Here is a 27,284-nt window from a genome sequence, read left to right as displayed (position 1 = left end):
TATTATATCATAAATCATAATTTCTCAATTATGACATTGTATCTCATGATTTCGACATTTTATCTCATGTGTTCTATTTAACATTTTTCACTTTGAGCTCATGATTATGATCCTCATAATTTCACATTTTTATCTCATAAATCATTCGTTCATTCCTAAATAAATAATAATTGTCATAATTTAGTCGTTTATCTCATGATTTTGACGTATTTTATAAATTCGACTATTGGCTCATGATTATGACTTTGGCATTTTTATCACATCGTTTGACTTTTTTTCTCATAAATCATAATTATATCATAATTTCCACTTTTATCATATAAATTCAGAAATTTTCTCAGAATTTCTCACAATTTATTCACTTTTTATTTCATCATTTCAACCTGTAAAACTAAAAAAAAATAATCTGCCACTTCATTTTATAAATAAAATAAAATGCTTGATTTATTAAAAAATATTTTTGAATAAATATAAAATATATTAATATTTTTACATAATATAAATATATAAATATTACATAATATATATTAATATTTGTATATTTAATTGAATGAGCTCAATTCATGACTTGAGAAATCGAGAATAAAAAATAAAATATCCCACCAGGTGTCTGTATGCATGCCGAATGAGTATTTTTTTTATTTATAACCAGTTTATAAAAATAAAATACAAAACAATTTCAAAATGAAAGCAAAACAATGACAAGCAAAAAGCAAGAAAAAAAGCACTGTACAAAGCATTGATATGATACAAATGATGCCAACAAGGTAAATCATTGCGATTACAGTATATACAATCAATGCAAAAACAAAAACAAAACAGGAACTCTCACTTCTTACATTCTTTCCGCTTCCGGATATGGAAACCATAAAAACAACTCAAAAGCAGCGGAAGTAACCCCGTCTCACACTTGTTTTTTTTTTTACTTGACAGCGTACTTCCTGTGGCGGCTATTGTATCGTAATGTATCGTTAATGGCGGCAAACTAAGAGCAAATGAGCCGTGTGAGATGAAAATAAAACTCCTGCTCGTGTGTGTCGCAGTAAATGTGTTCCCCGGGGGAATCTTAGTGGAGACTAGACTAGTGTGTGCATCAGCGACCAATTACTGACACCTAGTGGCCAATGTAGGTTACGGCACTACGCTCACATTGAAGACTGCATTTGGATTTTAGTTCATTTATTGGAAGTTTTTATTATTATTATATTTATTTATTACTGATTGATTGATTTTCTTTATTTATTTTTCATCTTATTTTGTGCAGAAAAATAAAAATTAAGATATTTGATAAGATGTTTTTACTGTAAAAAATTGGAACCAAAGTGAAGTTTTTTTTATTTTTTATTTTTTTAATAAATGCGTTTTTTTTTTTTTTTTTTGGGGGGGGGAAAAACCTGATGCGGCCCAGTCTCACCTGGACCGGAGCTCCAGTGCCCCCCAGGTAAATTGTCATCGGGCGTCTCTATCTAGCTCTGCATGCGCTTTCAAAATGTTAAACGTTAACGGCTACGATGAACCCCTCCGTGCTAATTAATGTGGACACGCCCACTTGGTGTTACAACATTGGTGTGGTGCGACATTTTTTTCCTTTCACACTTTCTCATGCACGCTGGATCATGATTGAGGTTAAAAAAATGAACATATGTGAAGAATTTTCACATTTTGGATTATTATTATTATTATTATTATTATTATTATTATTATTATTATTATTATTATTATTATTATTATTATTATGATTATTATTATTATGATTATTATTATTATGATTATTATTATTATTATTATTATTACAAGTTAAAAAAGTAACGTCTCTCCAATTATCGCTGGCTTCCGGGTAAGTTAATATGTCATGCACGTGTTGTCTGACGGCTTCCTGTGGGCGACGGTAGGCACAGGAAGGCGTTTGACTGATCCGCGTGACTTGATTGATTGTATTGGGGACGGGGGTTCGGAAGTGGGGGGGGGGGGGGGCGTGAAAATAAATATCTGAATAATAAATACAACGTCTGTGTTGGTCAAACTATACTGCCGTAGTACAAAGCGAGCGAGATAATACTAGTGATAAATACTAAATACGTGACTATATACTGCGTTGCCGGATAAATAAACACGGAGGCGTACGCCCCGCCCCGTACGTCGGGGGCGTCTGCAGCTGCACTAGTTTGTCGTCCAACAAGAAAACACACATGGATACTAGAAAAGAGAAGGGTAGCAAAACTGTGGTCTTGGGAGTATTATGGAACTATCTGGCGAGCTTGCTGGAGCACTTCCCCTCCCGACTGCACGCCTTACCCCTGGACACGTGGAATGGGGACGCGCGGGCCTGCCGGCCGCAGCACGTCTCCTGGTGATGCGTGTAGAAGCGGCGCAGCGGAGGCGAGCCGGAGAAGCTGGGCGGCGAGCGGCTGCGTCCCAGGTAGCCGCCGCGGTGCTCGTGGCGCGAGGGGGAGGAGCTGACGGAGCGCTGCAGGGAAGAGGAGCTGCGCGGCGAGACGCTGGAACTGCGCACGTGGTGAGGGGAGCCGCCGAGGCTGCTCGCGCCCGCCGTTCGGGAGCAGCCGTGCGGGGCCGGGGAGCGGTGGTGGACCGGGGAACCGCGGGCGCCGTGGACCAGCTGAGCCAGGCAGGTCAGGAGGTCAGAGTCGCTGGTGCTGCCCGCTCGGATGCGGTAGCGGCGAATTCTGAAGGGGGGAGAAAAACCGTCATGATGTGGAGTGCATGAGAAAGTGGGAGGGAAAATGGTGGCTTTCTTTGAGCCACGCGCTCATTCATTAGCGTAGCATTGCACAACACAGCAGCAACAGCAATGAAAATTTTTCATAATTTCATATTCCAGGTATTCCTAAAAAAAACATATTTTTGATATCATGCCATTCATATTTTTAACTTCCCTTTATGCAACACACAATGGATGCTCCCATTTTCTATTGTTGTACGGGGTCATTTTCTTTTTCAAACGTATAAACAAGTGAATTGGGAGGTTGCCTACAGCCACAGCTGTTAAATCAGACTTCTTTTTCAAACATATAAAAAAGTGAATTGGGGGTTGCCTACAGCCACAGCTGCTAAATCAGACTTCTTTTTCAAACGTATAAAAAAGTGAATTGGGAGGTTGCCTACAGCCACAGCTGTTAAATCAGACTTCTTTTTCAAACATGTAAGAAAGTGAATTGGGAGGTTGCCTACAGCCACAGCTGTTAAATCAGACTTATTTTTCAAACGTATAAAAAAGTGAATTGGGAGGTTGCCTACAGCCACAGCTGTTAAATCAGACTTCTTTTTCAAACGTATAAAAAAGTGAATTGGGAGGTTGCCTACAGCCACAGCTGTTAAATCAGACTTCTTTTTCAAACGTATAAAAAAGTGAATTGGGAGGTTGCCTACAGCCACAGCTGTTAAATCAGACTTCTTTTTCAAACGTATAAAAAAGTGAATTGGGAGGTTGCCTACAGCCACAGCTGTTAAATCAGACTTCTTTTTCAAACGTATAAAAAAGTGAATTGGGAGGTTGCCTACAGCCACAGCTGTTAAATCAGACTTCTTTTTCAAACGTATAAAAAAGTGAATTGGGAGGTTGCCTACAGCCACAGCTGTTAAATCAGACTTCTTTTTCAAACGTATAAAAAAGTGAATTGGGAGGTTGCCTACAGCCACAGCTGTTAAATCAGACTTCTTTTTCAAACGTATAAAAAAGTGAATTGGGAGGTTGCCTACAGCCACAGCTGTTAAATCAGACTTCTTTTTCAAACGTATAAAAAAGTGAATTGGGAGGTTGCCTACAGCCACAGCTGTTAAATCAGACTTCTTTTTCAAACGTATAAAAAAGCGAATTGGGAGGTTGCCTACAGCCACAGCTGTTAAATCAGACTTCTTTTTCAAACGTATAAAAAAGTGAATTGGGAGGTTGCCTACAGCCACAGCTGTTGAATCAGACTTCTTTTTCAAACGTATAAAAAAGTGAATTGGGAGGTTGCCTACAGCCACAGCTGTTAAATCAGACTTCTTTTTCAAACGTATAAAAAAGCGAATTGGGAGGTTGCCTACAGCCACAGCTGTTAAATCAGACTTCTTTTTCAAACGTATAAAAAAGTGAATTGGGAGGTTGCCTACAGCCACAGCTGTTAAATCAGACTTCTTTTTCAAACGTATAAAAAAGTGAATTGGGAGGTTGCCTACAGCCACAGCTGTTAAATCAGACTTCTTTTTCAAACGTGTAAAAAAGTGAATTGGGAGGTTGCCTACAGCCACAGCTGTTAAATCAGACTTCTTTTTCAAACGTATAAAAAAGTGAATTGGGAGGTTGCCTACAGCCACAGCTGTTAAATCAGACTTCTTTTTCAAACGTATAAAAAAGTGAATTGGGAGGTTGCCTACAGCCACAGCTGTTAAATCAGACTTCTTTTTCAAACGTATAAAAAAGTGAATTGGGAGGTTGCCTACAGCCACAGCTGTTAAATCAGACTTCTTTTTCAAACGTATAAAAAAGTGAATTGGGAGGTTGCCTACAGCCACAGCTGTTAAATCAGACTTCTTTTTCAAACATATAAAAAAGTGAATTGGGAGGTTGCCTACAGCCACAGCTGTTAAATCAGACTCAAACATGTAAAAAAGTGAATTGGGGGGTTGCCTACAGCCACAGCTGTTAAATCAGACTTCTTTTTCAAACATATAAAAAAGTGAATTGGGAGGTTGCCTACAGCCACAGCTGTTAAATCAGACTTCTTTTTCAAACATATAAAAAAGTGAATTGGGAGGTTGCCTACAGCCACAGCTGTTAAATCAGACTTCTTTTTCAAACATATAAAAAAGTGAATTGGGAGGTTGCCTACAGCCACAGCTGTTAAATCAGACTTCTTTTTCAAACATATAAACAAGTGAATTGGGAGGTTGCCTACAGCCACAGCTGTTAAATCAGACTTCTTTTTCAAACATGTAAAAAAGTGAATTGGGAGGTTGCCTACAGCCACAGCTGTTAAATCAGACTTCTTTTTCAAACATGTAAAAAAGTGAATTGGGAGGTTGCCTACAGCCACAGCTGTTAAATCAGACTTCTTTTTCAAACGTATAAAAAAGTGAATTGGGAGGTTGCCTACAGCCACAGCTGTTAAATCAGACTTCTTTTTCAAACGTATAAAAAAGTGAATTGGGAGGTTGCCTACAGCCACAGCTGTTAAATCAGACTTCTTTTTCAAACATATAAAAAAGTGAATTGGGAGGTTGCCTACAGCCACAGCTGTTAAATCAGACTTCTTTTTCAAACGTATAAAAAAGTGAATTGGGAGGTTGCCTACAGCCACAGCTGTTAAATCAGACTTCTTTTTCAAACGTATAAAAAAGCGAATTGGGAGGTTGCCTACAGCCACAGCTGTTAAATCAGACTTCTTTTTCAAACGTATAAAAAAGCGAATTGGGAGGTTGCCTACAGCCACAGCTGTTAAATCAGACTTCTTTTTCAAACGTGTAAAAAAGTGAATTGGGAGGTTGCCTACAGCCACAGCTGTTAAATCAGACTTCTTTTTCAAACGTATAAAAAAGTGAATTGGGAGGTTGCCTACAGCCACAGCTGTTAAATCAGACTTCTTTTTCAAACGTATAAAAAAGTGAATTGGGAGGTTGCCTACAGCCACAGCTGTTAAATCAGACTTCTTTTTCAAACGTATAAAAAAGTGAATTGGGAGGTTGCCTACAGCCACAGCTGTTAAATCAGACTTCTTTTTCAAACATGTAAAAAAGTGAATTGGGAGGTTGCCTACAGCCACAGCTGTTAAATCAGACTTCTTTTTCAAACATGTAAAAAAGTGAATTGGGGGGTTGCCTACAGCCACAGCTGTTAAATCAGACTTCTTTTTCAAACATATAAAAAAGTGAATTGGGAGGTTGCCTACAGCCACAGCTGTTAAATCAGACTTCTTTTTCAAACATATAAAAAAGTGAATTGGGAGGTTGCCTACAGCCACAGCTGTTAAATCAGACTTCTTTTTCAAACATATAAAAAAGTGAATTGGGAGGTTGCCTACAGCCACAGCTGTTAAATCAGACTTCTTTTTCAAACATATAAACAAGTGAATTGGGAGGTTGCCTACAGCCACAGCTGTTAAATCAGACTTCTTTTTCAAACATGTAAAAAAGTGAATTGGGAGGTTGCCTACAGCCACAGCTGTTAAATCAGACTTCTTTTTCAAACATGTAAAAAAGTGAATTGGGAGGTTGCCTACAGCCACAGCTGTTAAATCAGACAAAGATCAGTCGTGGTAAACCGGAGGGGCTGATATTTACCTGCCCTCCATGGTGTTGCGGCATGGCGGTTTCCCAGGGGGCGGACGGGGCAGGAAGTGGGCGGCCAGCTGCTCGGCGGAGGAGGCCCCATGGACGGGTCGAGGGATCCTGCTCCGGCGGGACAACGGGCTGGAGGAGGAAGACAGCGAGGCGTCCCCCTGGCGGTCCGAGCGGGAGCCCATGAGCGAGTCCTCTTCCTGGGAGCGGTCCGAGGCGGACGACAACGGGTCTCTGGCGAGAGCGGCCACGGTGGCGGCGGCGCGCCTGTCCGAGAGGGACGGTGAGGCGGACGGCGAGGGGGGCGGCCCCTGGCTGCTGGCTTTCTTCTGCAAAAGCTTCTCTTTGGCGGAGCCCGGCGGAGGCGGGTCCAGGAGGACGGAGGGCTCCAGTACGGGGATGCGACTTTGTCGGCGGTTGGGGTCCTTACGTGGGGCGGCGGCTTGGGTTACACGGTCCTCCTCGGTGCAGGAAGGGGCGGCGGATTTGTTGTCAAGGTCTTTGAACTTTGTGGTTTTCGGGAAAGAGGGGCTGCAAGGGGAGCGCGGCGAGCGGGGGGAGCTCACGCGGCTCGGCGCCGGACTCGGGGTTTCGGGTCGGCCGTCTCCGTTTGCAAGAGTCTCGGCCGGCGCATCCGTGGGCGTCGCCGGGCGGTCCAACGGGGAGCTGATGGGGGCTTCGACGTCATCGTCACGCCTCTCAAGAAGGAGCCCCTGTGGCGCGCCCGTGTCGGACGCCGACGGGGATGACAGCCCGGACGGACGCTGGGCGGTCAACTGGAGGGGGGGGGCAAACAGGAAGTAGATTTATTAGAACATCGGCGCTGGGTGGGATGCGATAGATATTGCACGTCAAGTCAAAAGGCCAGTTGCTGATGGACTACAACAATGGCGCTGTAGCGCGGCAGCAAGCGGCCAGATGCGGGGGCTGGGGGGCTGGGGGTGTTGGGGGGCGGGGCTTGTACATTTATTCATGGGGATTAGTCGGGCAACAGCATGCGGTACCATAGCTACCATTACGAGAGCGACAGACACAAGTCAAGCTGCGAGTACTAAACCGGCGAGTCGGGCGGGAGGGGGTCACGCAACTTGGCGGGGGGCTTCAGTGAAGACAGAGTGAGGAACAAATACAGGGAGAGAGAGAGGAAGAGGAGGATGGAGAGGACAAAGACGATCTGAAAGAAAAGAGACCATGCCACCTGTAGTCACGAGTCCACGTTCCAAAAACACGCATGCTACAATCACACGCACACACGATAGTGTTCAGGTCACATGACGCATGACACATGACACCATGCTGTGTCTGGCCTGCACGTTCGATGCTCTGGCATGGCGTCAGTACAAACTAAACGAGGCGAAGGGTTTGCAAAGAAGCCCAAAACAAGCAGCTTGAACAAAAAAAAGAAAAAAAAAGCTGAATGGGTTTTTTTTTTTTTTTTTTTTTTTTTTTTTTAGAGTGGGACCTCCAAAGTCAAACCTTTACCAAAACATTGCAACATCGCGCAAACAAGCAGCTTGAACAAAAAAAAGAAAAAAAAAGCTGAATGGTGTTTTTTTTGTTTTTTTTTTTTTTTTAGAGTGGGACCTCAAAAGTCAAACCGTTACCAAAACATTGTTTTTTTTTCTCAAAAAAAACACCATTCAGCTTGAACAAAAAAAGAAAAAAAAGCTGAATGGTGTTTTGTTTTTTTTTTTTAGAGTGGGACCTCCAAAGTCAAACCTTTACCAAAATATTGTTTTTTTTTTCTCAAAAAAAAAAAAAAAAAAACACCATTCAGCTTTTTTTTTCTTTTTTTTTTGTTCAAGCTGCTTGTTTGTGCGATTTTGCAAAGTTTTGGTAAAGGTTTGACTTTGGAGGTCCCACTCTAAAAAAAAAAGAAAAAATTTCTTAAAAAAAATAAAAAATAAAAAAAAACACCTTTTTTTGTGCTTTTTGTTTTTTTATAGAGTGGGACCTCCAAAGTCAAACCTTTACCAAAACATTGCAACATCGCGCAAACAAGCAGCTTGAACAAAAAAAAGAAAAAAAAAGCTGAATGGGTTTTTTTTTTTTTTTTTTTTTAGAGTGGGACCTCCAAAGTCAAACTTTTACCAAAACTTTGCAACATCGCGCAAACAAGCAGCTTGAACAAAAAAAGAAAAAAAAGCTGAATGGTGTTTTTTTTTTTTTTTTTTAGAGTGGGACCTCCAAAGTCAAACCTTTACCAAAATATTGTTTTTTTTTTTCTCAAAAAAAAAAAAAAAACACCATTCAGATTTTTTTTTCTTTTTTTTTTGTTCAAGCTGCTTGTTTGTGCGATGTTGCAAAGTTTTGGTAAAGGTTTGACTTTGGAGGTCCCACTCTAAAAAAAAAGAAAAAATTTCTTAAAAAAAAAAAAAAAAAAAAAAAAAAACACCTTTTTTTGTGCTTTTTGTTTTTTTATAGAGTGGGACCTCCAAAGTCAAACCTTTACCAAAACATTGCAACATCGCGCAAAAAAGCAGCTTGAACAAAAAAAGAAAAAAAAAGCTGAATGGGTTTTTTTTTTTTTTTTTTTTTTTTTTTTTTAGAGTGGGACCTCCAAAGTCAAACTTTTACCAAAACTTTGCAACATCGCGCAAACAAGCAGCTTGAACAAAAAAAGAAAAAAAAGCTGAATGGTGTTTTTTTTTTTTTTTTTTTAGAGTGGGACCTCAAAAGTCAAACTGTTACCAAAATATTGTTGTGCGATGTTGCAATGTTTTGGTAAAGGTTTGAATTTGGAGGTCCCACTCTTAAAAAAACAAAAAAAAACAAAAAAAAAAACACCTTTTTTTGTGCTTTTTGTTTTATTTTAGAGTGGGACCTCCAAAGTCAAACCTTTACCAAAACATTGCAACATCGCACAAACAAGCAGCTTAAACAAAAAAAAGAAAAAAAAGCTGAATGGGTTTTTTTTTTTTTTTAGAGTGGGACCTCCAAAGTCAAACTTTTACCAAAACATTGCAACATCGCGCAAACAAGCAGCTTGAACAAAAAAAAGAAAAAAAAGCTGAATGGTGTTTTTTTTTTTTTTTTTTTTTTTTAGAGTGGGACCTCAAAAGTCAAACCGTTACCAAAATATTGTTTTTTTTTCTCCCAAAAAAAAAAACACTCTTAAAAAAAAAAAAAAAAAACACCATTCAGCTTTTTTTTTCTTTTTTTTGTTCAAGCTGATGGTGCAATGGTGTTTTTTTTTTTTGTTTTTGTTTTTTTTTAGAGTGGGACCTCCAAAGTCAAACCTTTACCAAAACATTGCAAAACACAATTCAGCTTTTTTTTTCTTTTTTTGTTCAAGCTGCTTGTTTGCGCAATGTTGCAATGTTTTTGTTTTTTTTTTTAGAGTGGGACCTCCAAAGTCAAACCTTTACCAAAACATTGTTTTTTTTTCTCTAAAAAAACAAAACAAAACAAAACACTATTCAGCTTTTTTTTCCTTTTTTTGTTCAAGCTGCTTGTTTGTGCGATGTTGCAATGTTTTGGTAAAGGTTTGACTTTGGAGGTCCCACTCTTTAAAAAAAATAAAAATAAAAATACCCCCCCAAAAAAACGCAATTCAGGTTTTTTTTTCTTTTTTTGTTCTTTTAGTTTTTTGTAGAGTGGGACCTCCAAAGTCAAACCTTTACCAAAACATTGCAACATCGCGCAAACAAGCAGCTTGAACAAAAAAAAGTAAAAAAAAAAAAAAAAGCTGAAGTGTTTTTTTTTTTGTTTTTTTTTTTTTAAGAGTGGGAACTCTAAAGTCAAACCTTTACCAAAACTTTGCAAAATCACACAAACAAGCAGCTTGAACAAAAAAAGAAAAAAAAAGCTGAATGGTGTTTTTTTTCTTGTTTGCACGATGTTGCAATGTTTTGGTAAAGGTTTGACTTTGGAGGTCCCACTCTTAAAAAAAAACACAACAAAAAAACCAAAAAAAAAAAAACAAAAAAACACCATTCAGCTTTTTTTTCTTTTTTTGTTCTTTTTGTTTTTTTTAGAGTGGGACCTCCAAAGTCAAACCTTGACCAAAACATTGCATCATCACGCTTAACATCAAAGGATTTGAATGAGAACTCGGTTAACAAAAGGACGGATTTGGATCCAAACATCTGCAAAATATTGAGTAGTTTTACTCGGGGTAAATATAACGTGACAAATAATAAAATAATTGGCGGACTTGTCGTTATCAGGCTGATATGAATCGGATGAAGTGCGGGTGGGCAAATCAAGCGCTCCTTTTTTCCATTTTAATGGCGATCATAACTTCCACTGCCCTCAATCGTAAACAATTTTGGGTGGTCCCCGATGAGGGGAAAAAGACCCCACGAGAACACCAGTCTGCCAGAGACCTCCGCGGCGTCAGAGCGGCTGCTCGGAGCGGGTGCCCGATTACAGCGCACCCTCGCAGTGGCATCAGATCCATTTGACTTTGGAGGTTCCACTCTAAAGGGAAGGGGCTCATCACCTGCTCCAACTGGGCCCGGGTGATACGTATAACGGAGGGGAACTTGGCGTTGGCGGCGCCGACCGGGATGGTGGGCAATTTCCTGCGACCGGGGGAGGGGCTCGGCGGAAGCGGTAAAGAGGCGTGGCAGGACGAGGAGGAGGAGGACGGGGCGTCCTGCCGCTGCTGCCGCCCCCGCCGCCGCCGCCGCTGCTGGTCGGCAGACTGGCTACGCCTCATGGCCAGCGGGTGGCGCTGGTGCAGCGGGTCCGACAAGGTGCTCAGGAGGGTGTGGGGGCTGGGTGAGCGCAGAGGGAAGGGGCCGGACGTCCGGGCGGCAACTTCCTCTGGCAGGGACGGAGGAGAGGTGGGGAGCTAAGAGAGGGGGTGAAATAGGTGAGGGAGCGTGAGAGGGAGGGGTGGGATCGGCCCGCCCTCGGAAAAGGTGACGGGTGCAAATCTCCAGGAAGGACAAAAGGAAACGTTCCATTTTTTTTTCCGCGCCCGCTTTTTCGTTTCATCATTTCGTTTTTTTTCTTCAATCAATAAACGAATCTAGCATGATATTGCTATTGATAGCAATATTGATATTGTTAAAATATGAGCGTAATATTAGCACTTTTGCATAAAGCATTGACGGGAACCGGAACAACATTCTCATTCATCATTTTATGAAAATAATAATAATAATAATAATATTATGAGGAAACATTCCATCACTTTTGTCGCATAAAGTTATTAAAATATATTATTACAAATAATTAAATATATAAAATATTCAGGAAAAAAACTTGTATAATGAGAATGAAAAAATAAATTAAATGTATTTAATTACATTAACTAAATTAAATATATTAATAATAATTATTATTATTTTTGGAAAAAATAGGTTGCGAAAAACGTTATAAAGTTTGGAGAATAAGGTCAAAATTATAATAATTTATAAGAGGAAAGCAAAAGAAGGAAAAAAAATATTATTATTATACATTATGTTATATTATTCATTTTCTACAGCTTTTCCAATTTTTTTTTTAATATTTCTCTTTTGCATTTCTGCTGCAGTTCCACTTTCCCTTATAAATTATTATAATTTTGACCTTATTCTCCAAACTTTAGAACGTTTTCCGCAACCTATTTTTTCCCCCAAAATAATAATAATAATAAATTTTTATGTAAGTTTTTTTCCCTTAATATTTTAATATTTAATATATTTTATATATTTAATTATTTATAATAATATATTTTATATTAACTTTATGCGACTATGGCCGAGGGCGGAATTGAACCCTGGTCTCCTAGCTGTGAGGTCTGCGTGCTCGACTGCCGTGCCTATATTATATTATATTATATTATATTATATTATATTATATTATATTATATTATATTATATTATTATAATAATATAAAAATAAATATTGAGAAAAATATTAATATTAATATTAATATTAATATTAATATTAATATTAATATTAATATTAATATTAATATTAATATTAATATTAATATTAATATTAATATTATTAACAATATTAATGCCCATGGAAGGAGAAATCTTCTCATTTTAATCTAAAAAAATCACATTAAATATTTTATTAAACATGATATTATTTTTCCAACTTTTTCTTCATATTTTTTCTCAATATTTATTTTTATATTATTATTAATTAATTAATAATATATTAATTAACTATTAATTAATTAATATTAATATTAATATTAATATTAATATTAATATTAATATCAATATCAATATCAATATCAATATCAATATCAATATTAATATTAATATCAACATTAATATTAATATCAATATTAATAATATTAATATTAATGCCCATGGAAGGAGAAATCTTCTCATTTTAATCTAAAAAAATCACATTAAATATTTTATTAAACATATTATTTTTCCAACTTTTTCTTCATATTTTTTCTCAATATTTATTTTTATATTATTATTAATTAATTAATAATATATTAATTAACTATTAATTAATTAATATTAATATCAATATCAATATCAATATCAATATTAATATCCCAGGCCTATCCCAATAGGCACCTTGGCACGTTTGTTCCGTAGAACAACGGCACGAACGGTCAGAGACTTTAAAGTGACTTTTTGAACGGGTGATGATTAGCAAAGGAGCAAATAACTGATGAATCCATAAATCATATCTGTCATAATTTGTTGCGGTTTGCAAAGGAAATAAAAAAAAAAATCAAATGAAAGGCAAAGCAAATCAAGCAGAAGTTGTGATGTAATAAAAGCTGCGTATTGCGTATTAAATATGACATATTGTACTCATCAACAAGCAAACAGAGTATTAGTGTGTGACTAAAAGCAAGCAGGTAGAACAAGAGCTAAGTTCCGACACAGTGCTGGTATGACATACGTTAGCATAAAAAGCCGCCGGTCTTACCTGAGTCAGGACCCCTTCGGCTAAAGCTTCCCCGGGGCTGGTGGGAGTAACGGGGGGCAGGGCGTCGGCGGGGCCCACGCTCAGTTCCAGCTTGTCCACTTTTGCGCTTCCCTTGGAGGAAGCCGCGCTGTCCTGCTTTGCTTTTCCCGAGATCGGACTCGGGACGCCTCTTTCCCATCCGGGTGACGGCTCCCCGGGATGGAGGATCTCCGGTTCCTCGTCGTCGTCCTCCTCTGAGGGGCTGGAGCTCGCCTTGGGGCGCTCGACGAGCACCCATTCCCTGGAGTCCACGTCCTGCCTCAAGGAGCTGAGGTTGAGCGCCACGAAGCCGCCGCTGCTCGCCGCCCCGTCGCCGTGCTCCAGTGAGGCCGGGGATGCCGGTTTGGGAGACCCGCCGCCGGATAGGAACTCCTCATCGTAGTGCCACACCCTCTCGTGACGCTCTCCGGCTGCGGGGGGCGCGTCATTCTGGGTTACCACCCCGTCGGCCGCCTCCCCGTTCTCCGGGGGTTGCTGCCGGTTTCCAAGCGCCTGCTTTGCTGAACTGAATGTGCACACAGGAAATCACTCAACTAATTAATGATAAGAGACGCCCCCGGCCCCCGGGCCCCACCCCGGAGACGCCCCAATGATACGTACCAAGCCTCCAGGAAGCGTTCCGGATTGGGCTTAGACTCCAGGCCAAGCCGCCTCTCCACCTCAAAGCTGTGGATGTTGCGAAGCTTCCTCAGAAGGGGGCCCTCGCGGTCCGACGCCGCCACCTCCGGGGGCATTTTGACCGGCGAGCCCAGACTCGGCCCCCCGCAGGGGCTCTGATGTCCTTGACTGACTTGCGGGTCGGCGCCGTGCTCCTCCTCGGTGGCGGCCTGACGAAGGGTCAGTCAGTTAGCATGTTCATCACAGGAAGTCCAACCTGCCCGTTTGTGCGCCGCCCACCTTCCATAGCCCCGTTCGAATTCGGTTGCGGTTGCGGTCCAGCTCCTCCCACACGTCAGCCTCCTGAGCGCGGGGCAGGTGGCCGGGAGAACCGGGCAGACGCTCGGGGGCGGCGTTGTTCTCCGCGTCGCTCAGCTGCTCGTCCTGCAGGACCTCCTCCGTGTTCTCCCTCAGCAAGTCGCCGGGAACCAAGGAGGCGTTCGCCATGCTGGAGATGCAAACAACAAAATTCTGATTTTTAATACCACCATAAAATTTAAAAAAAAATTAAAAATCTGGATTTTACTGCTTAAAAATTACTTTTCTAAAAGGAAAATACTACAATTAAACATACTGTTATTGACGAAATAATCAAATTGTATAAAACTAGATTAATTAATCTAAAATACAGTTAATATAAATACAATTACATTTAATCACTTAATTCAAAATACAATTAAAGCTAAGAAAATGAATAATCATATCAATTAATGAAAAATACAATTAAAATATGTCCAAATTAAAAATCTGTATTTTACTGCTTAAAAATTACTTTTCAGAAGGAAAATACTACAATTAAACATACCGTTATTGACAAAATAATCATATTGTATAAAACTAGATTAATTAATCTAAAATACAGTTAACATAAATAAAATTACATTTAATAAATTACAAACTAAAATGTACATCACTTAATTCAAAATACAATTTAAGCTAAGAAAATGAATAATCATATAAATTAATAAAAAATACAATTAAATAAAAAATTTAAATATATTTACATTAAAATAAGTTACTATTAGTAGTAATATAAAAATACAATTACAACAAACCGAAATATAATCATTAAAAAATGAATAAATAAAATAAAATTTCTATAAATTTAATAATACTTTTTTCCTGCAGTACTGAATATTGTTATTATTGTAGTATCTATGTTTTGTAAACGGTTAAGGATCATGAAACGATCTCGGCACTTTTGTCTCGAACGCAACCAGGAAATCAAATGCGCACGAATCAAACGCACCCCATGTGTGCCGGCGTGAGGCGGGTGTGATGCTGCGGCGTGGTGGCGCTGGCGCTGATCACCAGGGTGCCGTCCGTGCCCGTCCTCTCCCAGTCGTAGGGGTCGTTCTCCACCACGTTGTACGTCTTCATGCTGTTGTCGAACACTGACATCAGCAGCTGGGAACCACACAAACAACCAAAGGACTCAGTGCAAAAAAAGGCCGCACTTTGTGTGTGTGTGGGGGGGGGGTGAAGGTGTGAAGGTGAATATAGGGGTGTTATTTCATGTATAGAGGGCTCTAATGATGTTAAAAAGACTATTGCTCAAAAGCAGTATGAAGGTGACTATAGGGGTGTTATTTCATGTATAGAGGGCTCTAATGATGTTAAAAGGCTATTGGGTAATAGGAGTATGAAGGTGATTATAGGGATGTTATTTCATGTATAGAGGGCTCTAATGATGCTAAAAAGGCTATTGGGTAATAGGAGTATGAAGGTGATTATAGAGGTGTTATTTCATGTATAGAGGGCTCTAATGATGTTAAAAAGACTATTGGGCAAAAGCAGTGTGAAGGTGACTATAGGGGTGTTATTTCATGTATAGATGGCTCTAATGATGTTAAAAAGGCTATTGGGCAATAGGAGTGTGAAGGTGACTATAGGGGTGTTATTTAATGTATAGAGGGCTCTAATAATGCTACAGAAGACTATTGGGTAATAGAAGTGTGAAGGTGAATATAGGGGTGTTATTTAATGTATAGAGGGCTCTAATAATGCTACAAAAGACTATTGGGTAATAGAAGTGTGACGGTGACTATAGGGGTGTTATTTAATGTATAGAGGGCTCTAATGATGTTAAAAAGGCTATTGGGCAATAGCAGTGTGAAGGTGATTATAGGGGTGTTATTTCATGTATAGAGGGCTCTAATGATGTTAAAAAGGCTATTGGGCAATAGGAGTGTGAAGGTGATTATAGGGGTGTTATTTAATGTATAGAGGGCTCTAATGATGCTACAGAAGACTATTGGGTAATAGAAGTGTGAAGGTGAATATAGGGGTGTTATTTAATGTATAGAGGGCTCTAATAATGCTACAGAAGACTATTGGGTAATAGAAGTGTGAAGGTGAATATAGGGGTGTTATTTAATGTATAGAGGGCTCTAATAATGCTACAGAAGACTATTGGGTAATAGAAGTGTGAAGGTGAATATAGGGGTGTTATTTAATGTATAGAGGGCTCTAATGATGTTAAAAAGGCTATTGGGTAATAGAAGTGTGACGGTGACTATAGGGGTGTTATTTAATGTATAGAGGGCTCTAATAATGCTACAGAAGACTATTGGGTAATAGAAGTGTGAAGGTGAATATAGGGGTGTTATTTAATGTATAGAGGGCTCTAATGATGTTAAAAAGGCTATTGGGTAATAGAAGTGTGACGGTGACTATAGGGGTGTTATTTCATGTATAGAGGGCTCTAATGATGTTAAAAAGACTATTGGGTAATAGGAGTGTGAAGGTGATTATAGGGGTGTTATTTCATGTATAGAGGGCTCTAATGATGTTAAAAAGGCTATTGGGTAATAGAAGTGTGACGGTGACTATAGGGGTGTTATTTCATGTATAGAGGGCTCTAATGATGCTAAAAAGGCTATTGAGTAATAGGAGTGTGAAGGTGAATATAGGGGTGTTATTTCATGTATAGAGGGCTCCAATAATGCTACAAAAGACTATTGGGTAATAGGAGTGTGAAGGTGACTATAGGGGTGTTATTTCATGTATAGAGGGCTCTAATAATGCTAAAAAGACTATTGGGTATGAGAAGTGTGAAGGTGAATATAGGGGTGTTATTTAATGTATAGAGGGCTCTAATGATGTTAAAAAGGCTATTGGGTAATAGCAGTATGAAGGTGACTATAGGGGTGTTATTTAATGTATAGAGGGCTCCAATAATGCTAAAAAGACTATTGGGTATGAGAAGTGTGAAGGTGAATATAGGGGTGTTATTTAATGTATAGAGGGCTCTAATGATGTTAAAAAGACTATTGGGCAATAGGAGTGTGAAGGTGAATATAGGGGTGTTATTTCATGTATAGAGGGCTCTAATGATGTTAAAAAGACTATTGGGTAATACGAGTGTGAAGGTGAATATAGGGGTGTTATTTCATGTATAGAGGGCTCTAATGATTCTAAAAAGACTATTGGGCAATAGGAGTGTGAAGGTGAATATAGGGGTGTTATTTCATGTATAGAGGGCTCTAATGATGCTAAAAAGACTATTGGGCAATAGGAGTGTGAAGGTGAATATAGGGGTGTTATTTCATGTATAGAGGGGGGAAGGGGGAGGGGTGGACCCCACCTGGTAGTCGGGCTTGGTAAAGTAGTCCAGGCTGGAGATGTGTTCCAAGAAGACTCCAAACTCTGCCGGCAGGTGCTTGAGCATCAAACGATGGTCGTACGTGTCCTTTAATTTGCCCACATGCTCCTACATGAACACACACACATGCGCACGCACACACACACACACACACACACACACACACACCGAGATAGTAATTTGTCCCACGTTGTCCCTGCGGGGGCAGGGGGGGGGGTGCTCAGCCTTACTTTGTCCTTGATCTTCCTCCATGGCAATTGGCCAACTAGAAACTCCACCAGCATGTAAAAGAGGGACCACAGGTCGTCATGGCGACCCATCTCCTGTACAATTACACAGAGGGGACGGGATGAGGGGCTTGTTATGAACAAATAGGATTTGGACGTGTGGATGGGGGGGGGGGCAACTTTACCTTGTTCTTGTGAGCGTTGACCGACGCGTAGCGGACTGTTCCACGGAATCCCGCCACTGGGCGGGGCTAGCAAAGAAAGATGGATGCAGCCGTTAAAGCGCCAAGCATTCACATCCCAGTAATCCCTCCTTGATGATTCCAGACCCCGATAATTAGAAATGGGGTAGCCGGAATGGAAAAGGTGACTATAGGGGTGTTATTTCATGTCTAGAAGGCTCTAATGATGTTAAAAAGACTATTGGGTAATAGAAGTGTGAAGGTGACTATAGGGGTGTTATTTCATGTCTAGAGGGCTCTAATGATGTTAAAAAGACTATTGGGTAATAGAAGTGTGAAGGTGACTATAGGGGTGTTATTTCATGTCTAGAGGGCTCTAATGATGCTAAACGGCTATTGGGTAATACGAGTGTGTAGGTGACTATAGGGGTGTTATTTCATGTCTAGAGGGCTCTAATGATGCTAAACGGCTATTGGGTAATACGAGTGTGTAGGTGACTATAGGGGTGTTATTTCATGTCTAGAGGGCTCTAATGATGCTAAAAAGACTATTGGGCAATAGCAGTGTGAAGGTGACTATAGGGGTGTTATTTCATGTCTAGAGGGCTCTAATGATGCTAAAAAGACTATTGGGTAATAGAAGTGTGAAAGTGACTATAGGGGTGTTATTTCATGTCTAGAGGGCTCTAATGATGCTAAAAAGGCTATTGGGTAATACGAGTGTGAAGATGACTATAGGGGTGTTATTTCATGTACAGAGGGCTCTAATGATGCTAAACGGCTATTGGGTAATACGAGTGTGAAGGTGACTATAGGGGTGTTATTTCATGTCTAGAGGGCTCTAATGATGCTAAAAAGACTATTGGGCAATAGCAGTGTGAAGGTGACTATAGGGGTGTTATTTCATGTATAGAGGGCTCTAATAATGCTAAAAAGACTATTGGGTAATAGAAGTGTGAAAGTGAATATAGGGGTGTTATTTCATGTATAGAGGGCTCTAATGATGCTAAAAAGGCTATTGGGTAATAGGAGTGTGAAGGTGACAATAGGGGTGTTATTTCAGGTATAGAGGGCTCTAATCATGTTAAAAGGCTATTGGGTAATAGGAGTGTGAAGGTGATTATAGGGGTGTTATTTCATGTATAGAGGGCTCTAATGATGTTAAAAAGACTATTGGGGAATAGCAGTGTGAAGGTGATTATAGGGGTGTTATTTCATGTATAGAGGGCTCTAATGATGTCAAAAAGGCTATTGGGCAATAGGTGTGTGAAGGTGAATATAGGGGTGTTATTTCATGTATGGAGGGCTCTAATGATGTTAAAAGACTATTGGGCAATAGGAGTGTGAAGGTGATTATAGGGGTGTTATTTCATGTATAGAGGGCTCTAATGATGTTAAAAGGCTATTGGGCAATAGGAGTGTGAAGGTGATTATAGGGGTGTTATCTCATGTATAGAGGGCTCTAATAATGTTAAAAGGCTATTGGGCAATAGCAGTGTGAAGGTGATTATAGGGGTGTTATTTCATGTCTAGAGGGCTCTAATAATGCTAAAAAGCCTACTTAGAACGCTACGCTCCAACTCCCAATAGTCTTTTTATGATAACAATAATCCCACACCCAAACCCAACGCCAGTATCAGACCCAGAAGGGAAGCGGGTCACTTACCGGCCGGACCTCTTGGCACGAGTTGGTGAACTGGCGGGCTAAACCGAAGTCCAGCATGTAGCATGTCCTGCAGGTGCTGGGGAAGCGACCCATGGCAAAGTTGGACTAAAGCAGAACCGGGGAAATGTTACTGGGTATAATGGGTACCATAGTAACTATCAATATAGTATAGTATAGTAATATAATATAGTAACTAAAATGCTTTAGGAATATGTGCAATTTGCTTGTATTTATGCATATTTTTTCATGAATAATTGGCCATAGTAAACCACAAAACAGTGATCAATTACGAACGAATGAATGTTGGGAAAAGATGAATTAAAAACTGAAATGTCGCGAGGGACAAATTTTAAACGTTCAGTCAGAGTTGAACGAGTTGAAGTTTCAGGAATTGGACCACGTTGGGATTGGATTTGGCTTACCGGTTTGATGTCACGATGCAGGAAGCCCACAGAGTGGATGCTCTCGATGGCTTCCAGGATCTGGCGGCCCAAGCGTAGCGTGGTGCTGATGCTGAACGTTCCCCTGCTCATGCTCCTCCTCAGGTCGGCCAGATTACGACCCTGAGAGGGCGCAAAAACAAACAACAATGGCGGCGCTCAGCCAAACGGACGCCATGTGGATTTGTAATGTGCTGAGTGGACATGAAATATTATATTATGATGACCTTATTTGTTATGAATTTATTCTTATAGGGGTGTTATTTCATGTATAGAGGGCTCTAATGATGTTAAAAAAACTATTGGGTAATACGAGTGTGAAGGTGACTATAGGGGTGTTATTTCATGTACAGAGGGCTCTAATGATGTTAAAAAGATTATTGGGCAAAAGCAGTATGAATGTGACTATAGGGGTGTTATTTCATGTACAGAGGGCTCTAATGATGTTAAAAAGATTATTGGGCAAAGGCAGTATGAATGTGACTATAGGGGTGTTATTTCATGTACAGAGGGCTCTAATGATGTTAAAAAGATTATTGGGCAAAGGCAGTATGAATGTGACTATAGGGGTGTTATTTCATGTATAGAGGGCTCTCATGATGCTAAAAAGGCTATTGGGTAATAGGAGTGTGAAGGTGATTATAGGGGTGTTATTTCATGTATAGAAGGCTCTAATGATGCTAAAAATGCTATTGGGTAATAGGAGTGTGAAGGTGATTATAGGGGTGTTATTTCATGTATAGAGGGCTCTAATGATGCTAAAAAGGCTATTGGGTAATAGGAGTGTGAAGGTGATTATAGGGGTGTTATTTCATGTATAGAGGGCTCTAATGATGTTAAAAGGCTATTGGGTAATAGCAGTGTGAAGGTGAATATAGGGGTGTTATTTCATGTATAAAAGGCTCTAATGATGCTAAAAAGGCTATTGGGCAATAGCAGTGTGAAGGTGATTATAGGGGTGTTATTTCATGTATAGAGGGCTCTAATGATGTTCAAAAGACTATTGGGCAAAACCAGTATGAATGTGACTATAGGGATGTTATTTCATGTATAGAAGGCTCTAATGATGCTAAAAAGGCTATTGGGTAATAGAAGTGTGAAGGTGATTATAGGGGTGTTATTTCATGTATAGAGGGCTCTAAGGATGTTAAAAGGCTATTGGGTAATAGGAGTGTGAAAAAAATGACGTAACATGCATGCCAGGGCACCACGACCGACCTGAAGCTCCATCACGACGTAGTTAAAGCGGTCATTGCGTCCGCATCCCACAAAGCGACACACGTGGTCCTTCCCTGTGAGGAACACGGATCACAAGTCAAAGTTGGTTACTTTTTAGTAAGAAGAACATGTAGGACAAGGGTCTCAAACACGCGGCCCGCGGGCCATATGTGGCCCGCAGGACACTAGTTTGAGGCCCCCGCCTTGATATGAAAGTTTAATGTTTGATATGGATGCTGTATGGTATCATGTACCCAGAAAAAATTATTACCTTTGATTAATGTTCATGTTAAAGGTTAAATAACTGTTAATAGTTATCCTCCCTATCCGTGTGGAAGTGGTAAGTTTTTGGCTATTTAAGTTGAAAGGAAATAACTTGAAGGCTACCGTTTAGGTGGCTAGCTCTCTAGTTTGCGAGTTAGCATGTGTCTCGAGACCCTGCAGTTGCGCAATATGTTGTAAATAAAAAGAGTATAAATGTGACTATAGTCGTGTTTTGTCATGTCTACAGGGCTCTAATAATGCTTTGGTCATTTTAATCTGAAAAAAATCATTTGTACATTTGTTTTTATTAAAAAAAAAACAGTAAAATTGGGAAAATGTGCAGCAATTTTACAAAATTAAAATTAAAATTAAAATTAAAATTAAAATTAAAATTAAAATTAAAATTAAAATTAAAATTAAAATTAAAATTAAAATTAAAATTAAAATTAAAATTAAAATTAAAATTTTATTAAAAAAAAAACAGTAAAATTGGGAAAATGTGCAGCAATTTTACAAAATTAAAATTAAAATTAAAATTAAAATTAAAATTAAAATTAAAATTAAAATTAAAATTAAAATTAAAATTAAAATTTTATTTAAAAAAAAAAACAGTAAAATTGGGAAAATGTGCAGCAATTTTACAAAATTAAAATTAAAATTAAAATTAAAATTAAAATTAAAATTAAAATTAAAATTTTATTTAAAAAAAACAGTAAAATTGGGAAAATGTGCAGCAATTTTACAAAATTAAAATTAAAATTAAAATTAAAATAAAAAAAAAAATAAAATAAAAATAAAAAAATAAATAAAAATAAAAATAAAATAATTATTTTTATTTATTTTCATTTTTATTTTTAATAAATACATTTAATTTTTTTTTTTTAATCCTTTCCATGGTCTTATATACCCTCTTCCAAAAATGAATGATATTTGGGCAGAACCAAAACACATGTGAATGGTTGACATGGACTGTACCACACTAATTTTAAGATATTTTTAATTTCTGGTGTAATGAAAAATGTAATTATATTCTTCCAGCAATGCTCCCTCCAGACCCGAGATGATGTTGTGGTGTTTTGGATCATAATCATACCCAACCATTCAGTTTGTTTTGAGCTCTTTTTCCCATTTTTCTTGAATATTATTCGTCTTCCATTTGTCTTTTTATGGTTAGATGTTTACTCTTTTACAGCTGTGCTGCTCAGCAATGTTGGGGCCCGTCTCCGCTTACCTTCTGGCCCCCCTTCGGGACGCAGGGCGCCGCCATTAGACGGCTAACATGATCCCCGCCCATTGATTTCCCTCTGGCAGAGGAGACGGGAAAAGGGCACGTGTGCGTTTTAAAGATAGAGTGGATGCGGCGAGAGGAGAGACGGTGAAAGGAAGAGCGAGCGTTCAGACTATTAAACACAAGTTGGTCCAGAAGGTCCGGTCGCAGCGGGTCGGGGTGATCAATACGGAAAAGCGAATCCGCCCGCGTTCTGTTTGGGTACTCACCCTGCAGCTTCTTGAGCACGGCGACCTCCATCTTCAGCACCTGTTTGGGCTGCTGGGCCGACTCCACCTTCAGCGCCACGCTGACCCGCGTCAGCAGGTCCAGAGCCTCGTAGATCTCCCCGAAACCGCCACCCCCGATCTTCTTCACCTGGGACACGAGAGGTGGGTGGGGGGGACAAATAAATCAATAAATAAATAAATAAAGTGTGGTGCGTGGTCAGCATCCCGCAGCTTTAAAATGTCGGTCATGTTACCGTTGTCGTACTGTAATGCTCCTTAGGGCTGAGTTGGCGCTGCATTACCCAGCATGTCTTGCAGGCACAAACTCGGGTCTCCAAACTGTGTGGCCTGCACGCTAACCACTCGTCCGCCATCATTTTCATATCTTTTTTAATTGACTGTTTTGTTTTAAAACGAAAATGAAAATGAAAATGAAAATGAAAATGAAAATGAAAATGAAAATGAAAATGAAAATGAAAATGAAAATGAAAATTAAAATTCTACTCTAGCTCTGAAAAAAATAAATTAAAAATCTATTATAAAAGTTATTATTTAAAATTAAAATAAAAATATAAATTTTTAATTTTTATTTTAATTTTGAAATATATTTAAAATTAAAATGCTACTCCAGCTCTGAAAAAAGAAATTAAAAAATCTATTTTAAAAGTTATTTAAAAAAAATAAAAATTCTTAATTTTTATTTAATTTTAAAATAGATTTAAAATTGATATTTAATTTCTTTTTTCAGAGCTGGAGTAGCATTTTAAAATAAAATGTTTTCCAATGTTGTAAAAATGTGTAAATATTAAAAAAATAAAAATAAAAATAAAAATAAAAATAAAAATAAAAATAAAAATAAAAATAAAAATAAAAATAAAAATAAAAATAAAAATAAAAATAAAAATAAAAATAAAAATAAAAATAAAAATAAAATAAAATAAAAATAAAAATAAAAATAAAATAAAATAAAAATAAAAATAAAAATCTACTCCAGCTCTGAAAAAAAATAAATTAAAAAATCTATTTTAAAAGTTATTATTTAAAATAAAAATTCTTAATTTTTAAAATAGATATTTAATTTCTTTTTTCAGAGCTGGAGTAGCATTTTAAAATTAAAATTAAAATTAAAATACTACTCCAGCTCTGAAAGAAAGAAATGAAAAATCTATTTTAAAAGTTATTATTTAAAATTAAAATTAAAATGCTACTCTCGCTCTGAAAAAAATTAAAAATCTATTATAAAAATTATTTAAAATTAAAATAAAAATGTAAATTCTTAATTTTTATTTTAATTTAAAATAGATTTAAAATGTAATTTTAAAATAGATTTAAAAGTAAAATGCTACTCCAGCTCTGAAAATTGAAAAATCAATTTTAAAAGTTATTATTTAAAATAAAAATAAAAATTCTTAATTTTTATTTTAATTTTAATATAGATTTTTAATTTCTTTTTTCAGAGCTGGAGTAGCCTTATAATTTTAATTTTAATTAAAAATAAAAATAATTAATTGTAATTTTAAATCATAACTTTTAAAATAGGTTTTTAATTTATTTTTTTCAGAGCTGGAGTAGCATCCTGGAACATTTATGGCGTTTTGGGTTATTCGACTGACCAATATCACGTGCACGAGTGCTCCAACGTTGTTATTGTGGACCCCCCCCCCCCCCACCTGGAAGCACCAGAGAGGCTTTCATTTCCTCTAAGCATCGCCGTGCCCTTCGGCGTCCTCCATGCACAGATTTGTGCGTTACGCCCTGGGAGCCGGATTAACTGCAGCGTTCTTACGTAACTCGCGCCTCCTTAAAGGACAGGAAGCAGGCAAGCTAGTGAGGAGTGAACATGGCACCCGGGGGGGGGGGGGGTTGCCGCTGACGGATTTGGTCTCTCTGTGTGGGAACAATGCCTCCGTACTCTGCCTTTAGCTCAAGTGATGCCAGAAATAGCAGCGTGAGGCTATTTTTAGATCCACGCTGCCGCAGTGCCGCTTGGACGGAGGGATGTGACCTGAGAACGTACGACCCCGCTACTGAGAACGGACGACCCCGCTACTGAGAACGGACGACCCCCGCTGAGTCCTTTTACACACCAGCAGGTCACATGAAGTCCAGAGTGGCTGCGGTCCTCCTTTAGGGGCTTTGGTTGGCATGCTCAGGTCCAAATCCTTCCATAGCTTTTTATTATATATATTGGGGTGATGTGCGCCCCCTTTTTGGTTAAATGTTAAATACTGGACAAAATGAAAGGGTTTCAAACATTTGTTATCATGACAAGCTTAGATACAGGTGTCCAAAGTGCAGCCCAAGGGCTATTTGTGGCTCACGTCAGGTTTTTTGTTGTTGTTTTTTTTGGTTTGTTTGTTTGTTTTAATAGGCCAGCAGCAAATTCTTTTTATTTTAAAAAAAAAAACAGTAAAATTGGGAAAATGTGCAGCAATTTTACAAAATTAAAATTAAAATTAAAATTAAAATTAAAATTAAAATTAAAATTAAAATTAAAATTAAAATTAAAATTAAAATTAAAATTAAAATTAAAATTAAAATTAAAATTAAAATTAAAAAAAACAGTAAAATTGGAAAAATGTGCAGCAATTTTACAAAATTAAAATTAAAATAAAAATTTTATTTAAAAAAAAACAGTAAAATTGGGAAAATGTGCAGCAATTTTACAAAATTAAAATTAAAATTAAAATTTTATTTTAAAAAAACAGTAAAATTGGGAAAATGTGCAGCAATTTTACAAAATTAAAATTAAAATTAAAATTAAATAATAAAAATAAAAAAATAAAAAAATAAAAATAAAAAATAAAAAATAAAAAATAAAAAATAAAAAATAAAAATAAAAATAAAAATAAAAATAAAAATAAAAATAAAAATAAAAATAAAAATAAAAAATAAAAAATAAAAATAAAAATAAAACGCATGTTTTTGGAATGTGGGAGGAAACCGGAGTATCCGGAAAAAAGCCACGCGAACATGCAAACTACAAACAGAGATGGCCGAGGGTGGAATTGAACTCTGGTCTCCTAACTGTGAGGTCTGCGCGCTAACCACTAGCCCCTTTTGCATTTTATTAGAAAAATAAAGTCAAAATATTAAGAGAAAAAAGTTGTATTCTAACGCAATTTTACGAGTAAAATATTACAGGTAAAGCGGTAGAAAACAGTAAAATTGGGAAAATGTGCAGCAATTTTACAAAAATAAAAAAAAATTAAATATAAATATTAAAAAGTCTGGTTTAAGACCAGAAACTTAAAAAAATATATATTTAATTAATCTAATTAGTTTTTGAATGTATTTTATTTAAAAGCCAGCGGCACATTCTTTTTTTTAAAAAAAAAAAACTAAAATTGGGAAAATGTGCAGCAATTTTACAAAAATAAAAATAAAAATAAAAATAAAAATAAAAATAAAAATAAAAATAAAAATGAAAATAAAAATAAAAATAAAAATAAAAATAAAAATAAAAATAAAAATAAAAATAAAAATAAAAATAAAAATACTTAATTTTAAATTTTTTCGCGACTACTTAGAAAGAGGTGCGATATTGAGACACAGGAAGTGAACAAACATAAACATACAATATGATGACATCACAGACGTTTGTCCCAGACTCACCACTTTCCATCGCTCCTTCACCAGGGAGAGCACGCTAAGGATGTCCACTTGCTCCGTTCCCCCGCTCATGCCGCCTGAAGACCCGGTCCGTCCTTCCCCTCGCTGCTTGCCGCCCGCCCTCGAGCCACGCGCTCAGACTGGGCCGAGCATCTGGAACCTGAGAAAGAACCCTGCAGGGAAGGAGGGGACACCGAGAGGAGATCCAATCATGAGGGCATCAAAGGCAACACTAACCCGTGTCTGCGTGTCTGCAGCTGCTGTAGCTGCAGCAGCTGTAGCAGCTGGGCCCCGGGAACACCATCAGGCCCCGGGAACACCATCGGGCCCGGATGCATTGTCGCGTCTTCCATTACTAAAACTAAGTCAGTGGAGTTTTCCCAGCCATGCACCAAGACTCCATAGGCATTGTGTTTAGTCTAGGACAGGGGTCGGCAACCCGCGGCTCTTTAGCGCCGCCCTAGTGGCTCTCTGGAGCTTTTTGAAAAATGTTAAAAATGCAAAAATATATTTTTTGTTTTAATATAGGACAAACATGACACAAACATTCTAAAAATAAAAATAAAAATAAAAATAAAAATAAAAATAAAAATAAAAATAAAAATAAAAATAAAAATAAAAATAAAAATAAAAATAAAAATAAAAATAAAAATAAAAATAAAAATAAAAATAAAAATAAAAACGCTCACACAAACGGGCCTCATCACTCGAGCGAGCGACTGCGACATTACGCAATAGGCCTTGAAAAGCGTATCGGCC

General features: G+C 37.9%; 1 protein-coding gene across 2 annotated transcripts in view; it reads right to left on the bottom strand.

Annotated features, from left to right (window-relative positions):
* Window positions 1–563: 563 nt before the first annotated feature.
* ttbk2a (tau tubulin kinase 2a) overlaps window positions 564–27,284 on the bottom strand; it is a 31,064-nt gene continuing 4,343 nt past the window's right edge. The window contains exons 2-16 of one of the 2 annotated variants that reach the window (XM_058056519.2): window positions 26,529–26,698; window positions 22,914–23,061; window positions 21,153–21,226; window positions 19,917–20,057; window positions 19,495–19,599; window positions 17,832–17,897; window positions 17,650–17,742; window positions 17,402–17,527; window positions 15,065–15,222; window positions 14,056–14,263; window positions 13,759–13,985; window positions 13,120–13,663; window positions 10,721–11,074; window positions 6,280–7,052; window positions 564–2,684 (exon numbers count right to left, since the gene is read on the bottom strand). In XM_058056519.2, the coding sequence (XP_057912502.2) occupies window positions 2,246–2,684; window positions 6,280–7,052; window positions 10,721–11,074; window positions 13,120–13,663; window positions 13,759–13,985; window positions 14,056–14,263; window positions 15,065–15,222; window positions 17,402–17,527; window positions 17,650–17,742; window positions 17,832–17,897; window positions 19,495–19,599; window positions 19,917–20,057; window positions 21,153–21,226; window positions 22,914–23,061; window positions 26,529–26,597 (3,525 nt within the window). In that variant the 5' untranslated portion in view covers window positions 26,598–26,698 and the 3' untranslated portion in view covers window positions 564–2,245. The remainder of the gene's footprint in view (window positions 2,685–6,279; window positions 7,053–10,720; window positions 11,075–13,119; window positions 13,664–13,758; window positions 13,986–14,055; window positions 14,264–15,064; window positions 15,223–17,401; window positions 17,528–17,649; window positions 17,743–17,831; window positions 17,898–19,494; window positions 19,600–19,916; window positions 20,058–21,152; window positions 21,227–22,913; window positions 23,062–26,528; window positions 26,699–27,284) is intronic. The other variant, XM_058056520.2, reaches the window with a different exon arrangement.

Source organism: Doryrhamphus excisus, linkage group LG19 (assembly GCF_037039965.1).
Source record: "Doryrhamphus excisus strain RoL-2023G ecotype Guam linkage group LG19, RoL_Dexc_Guam_v1.1, whole genome shotgun sequence".
NCBI classification, from domain to species: Eukaryota; Metazoa; Chordata; class Actinopteri; order Syngnathiformes; family Syngnathidae; genus Doryrhamphus; species Doryrhamphus excisus.
This window is presented reverse-complemented; position numbering and strand designations above follow the sequence as displayed.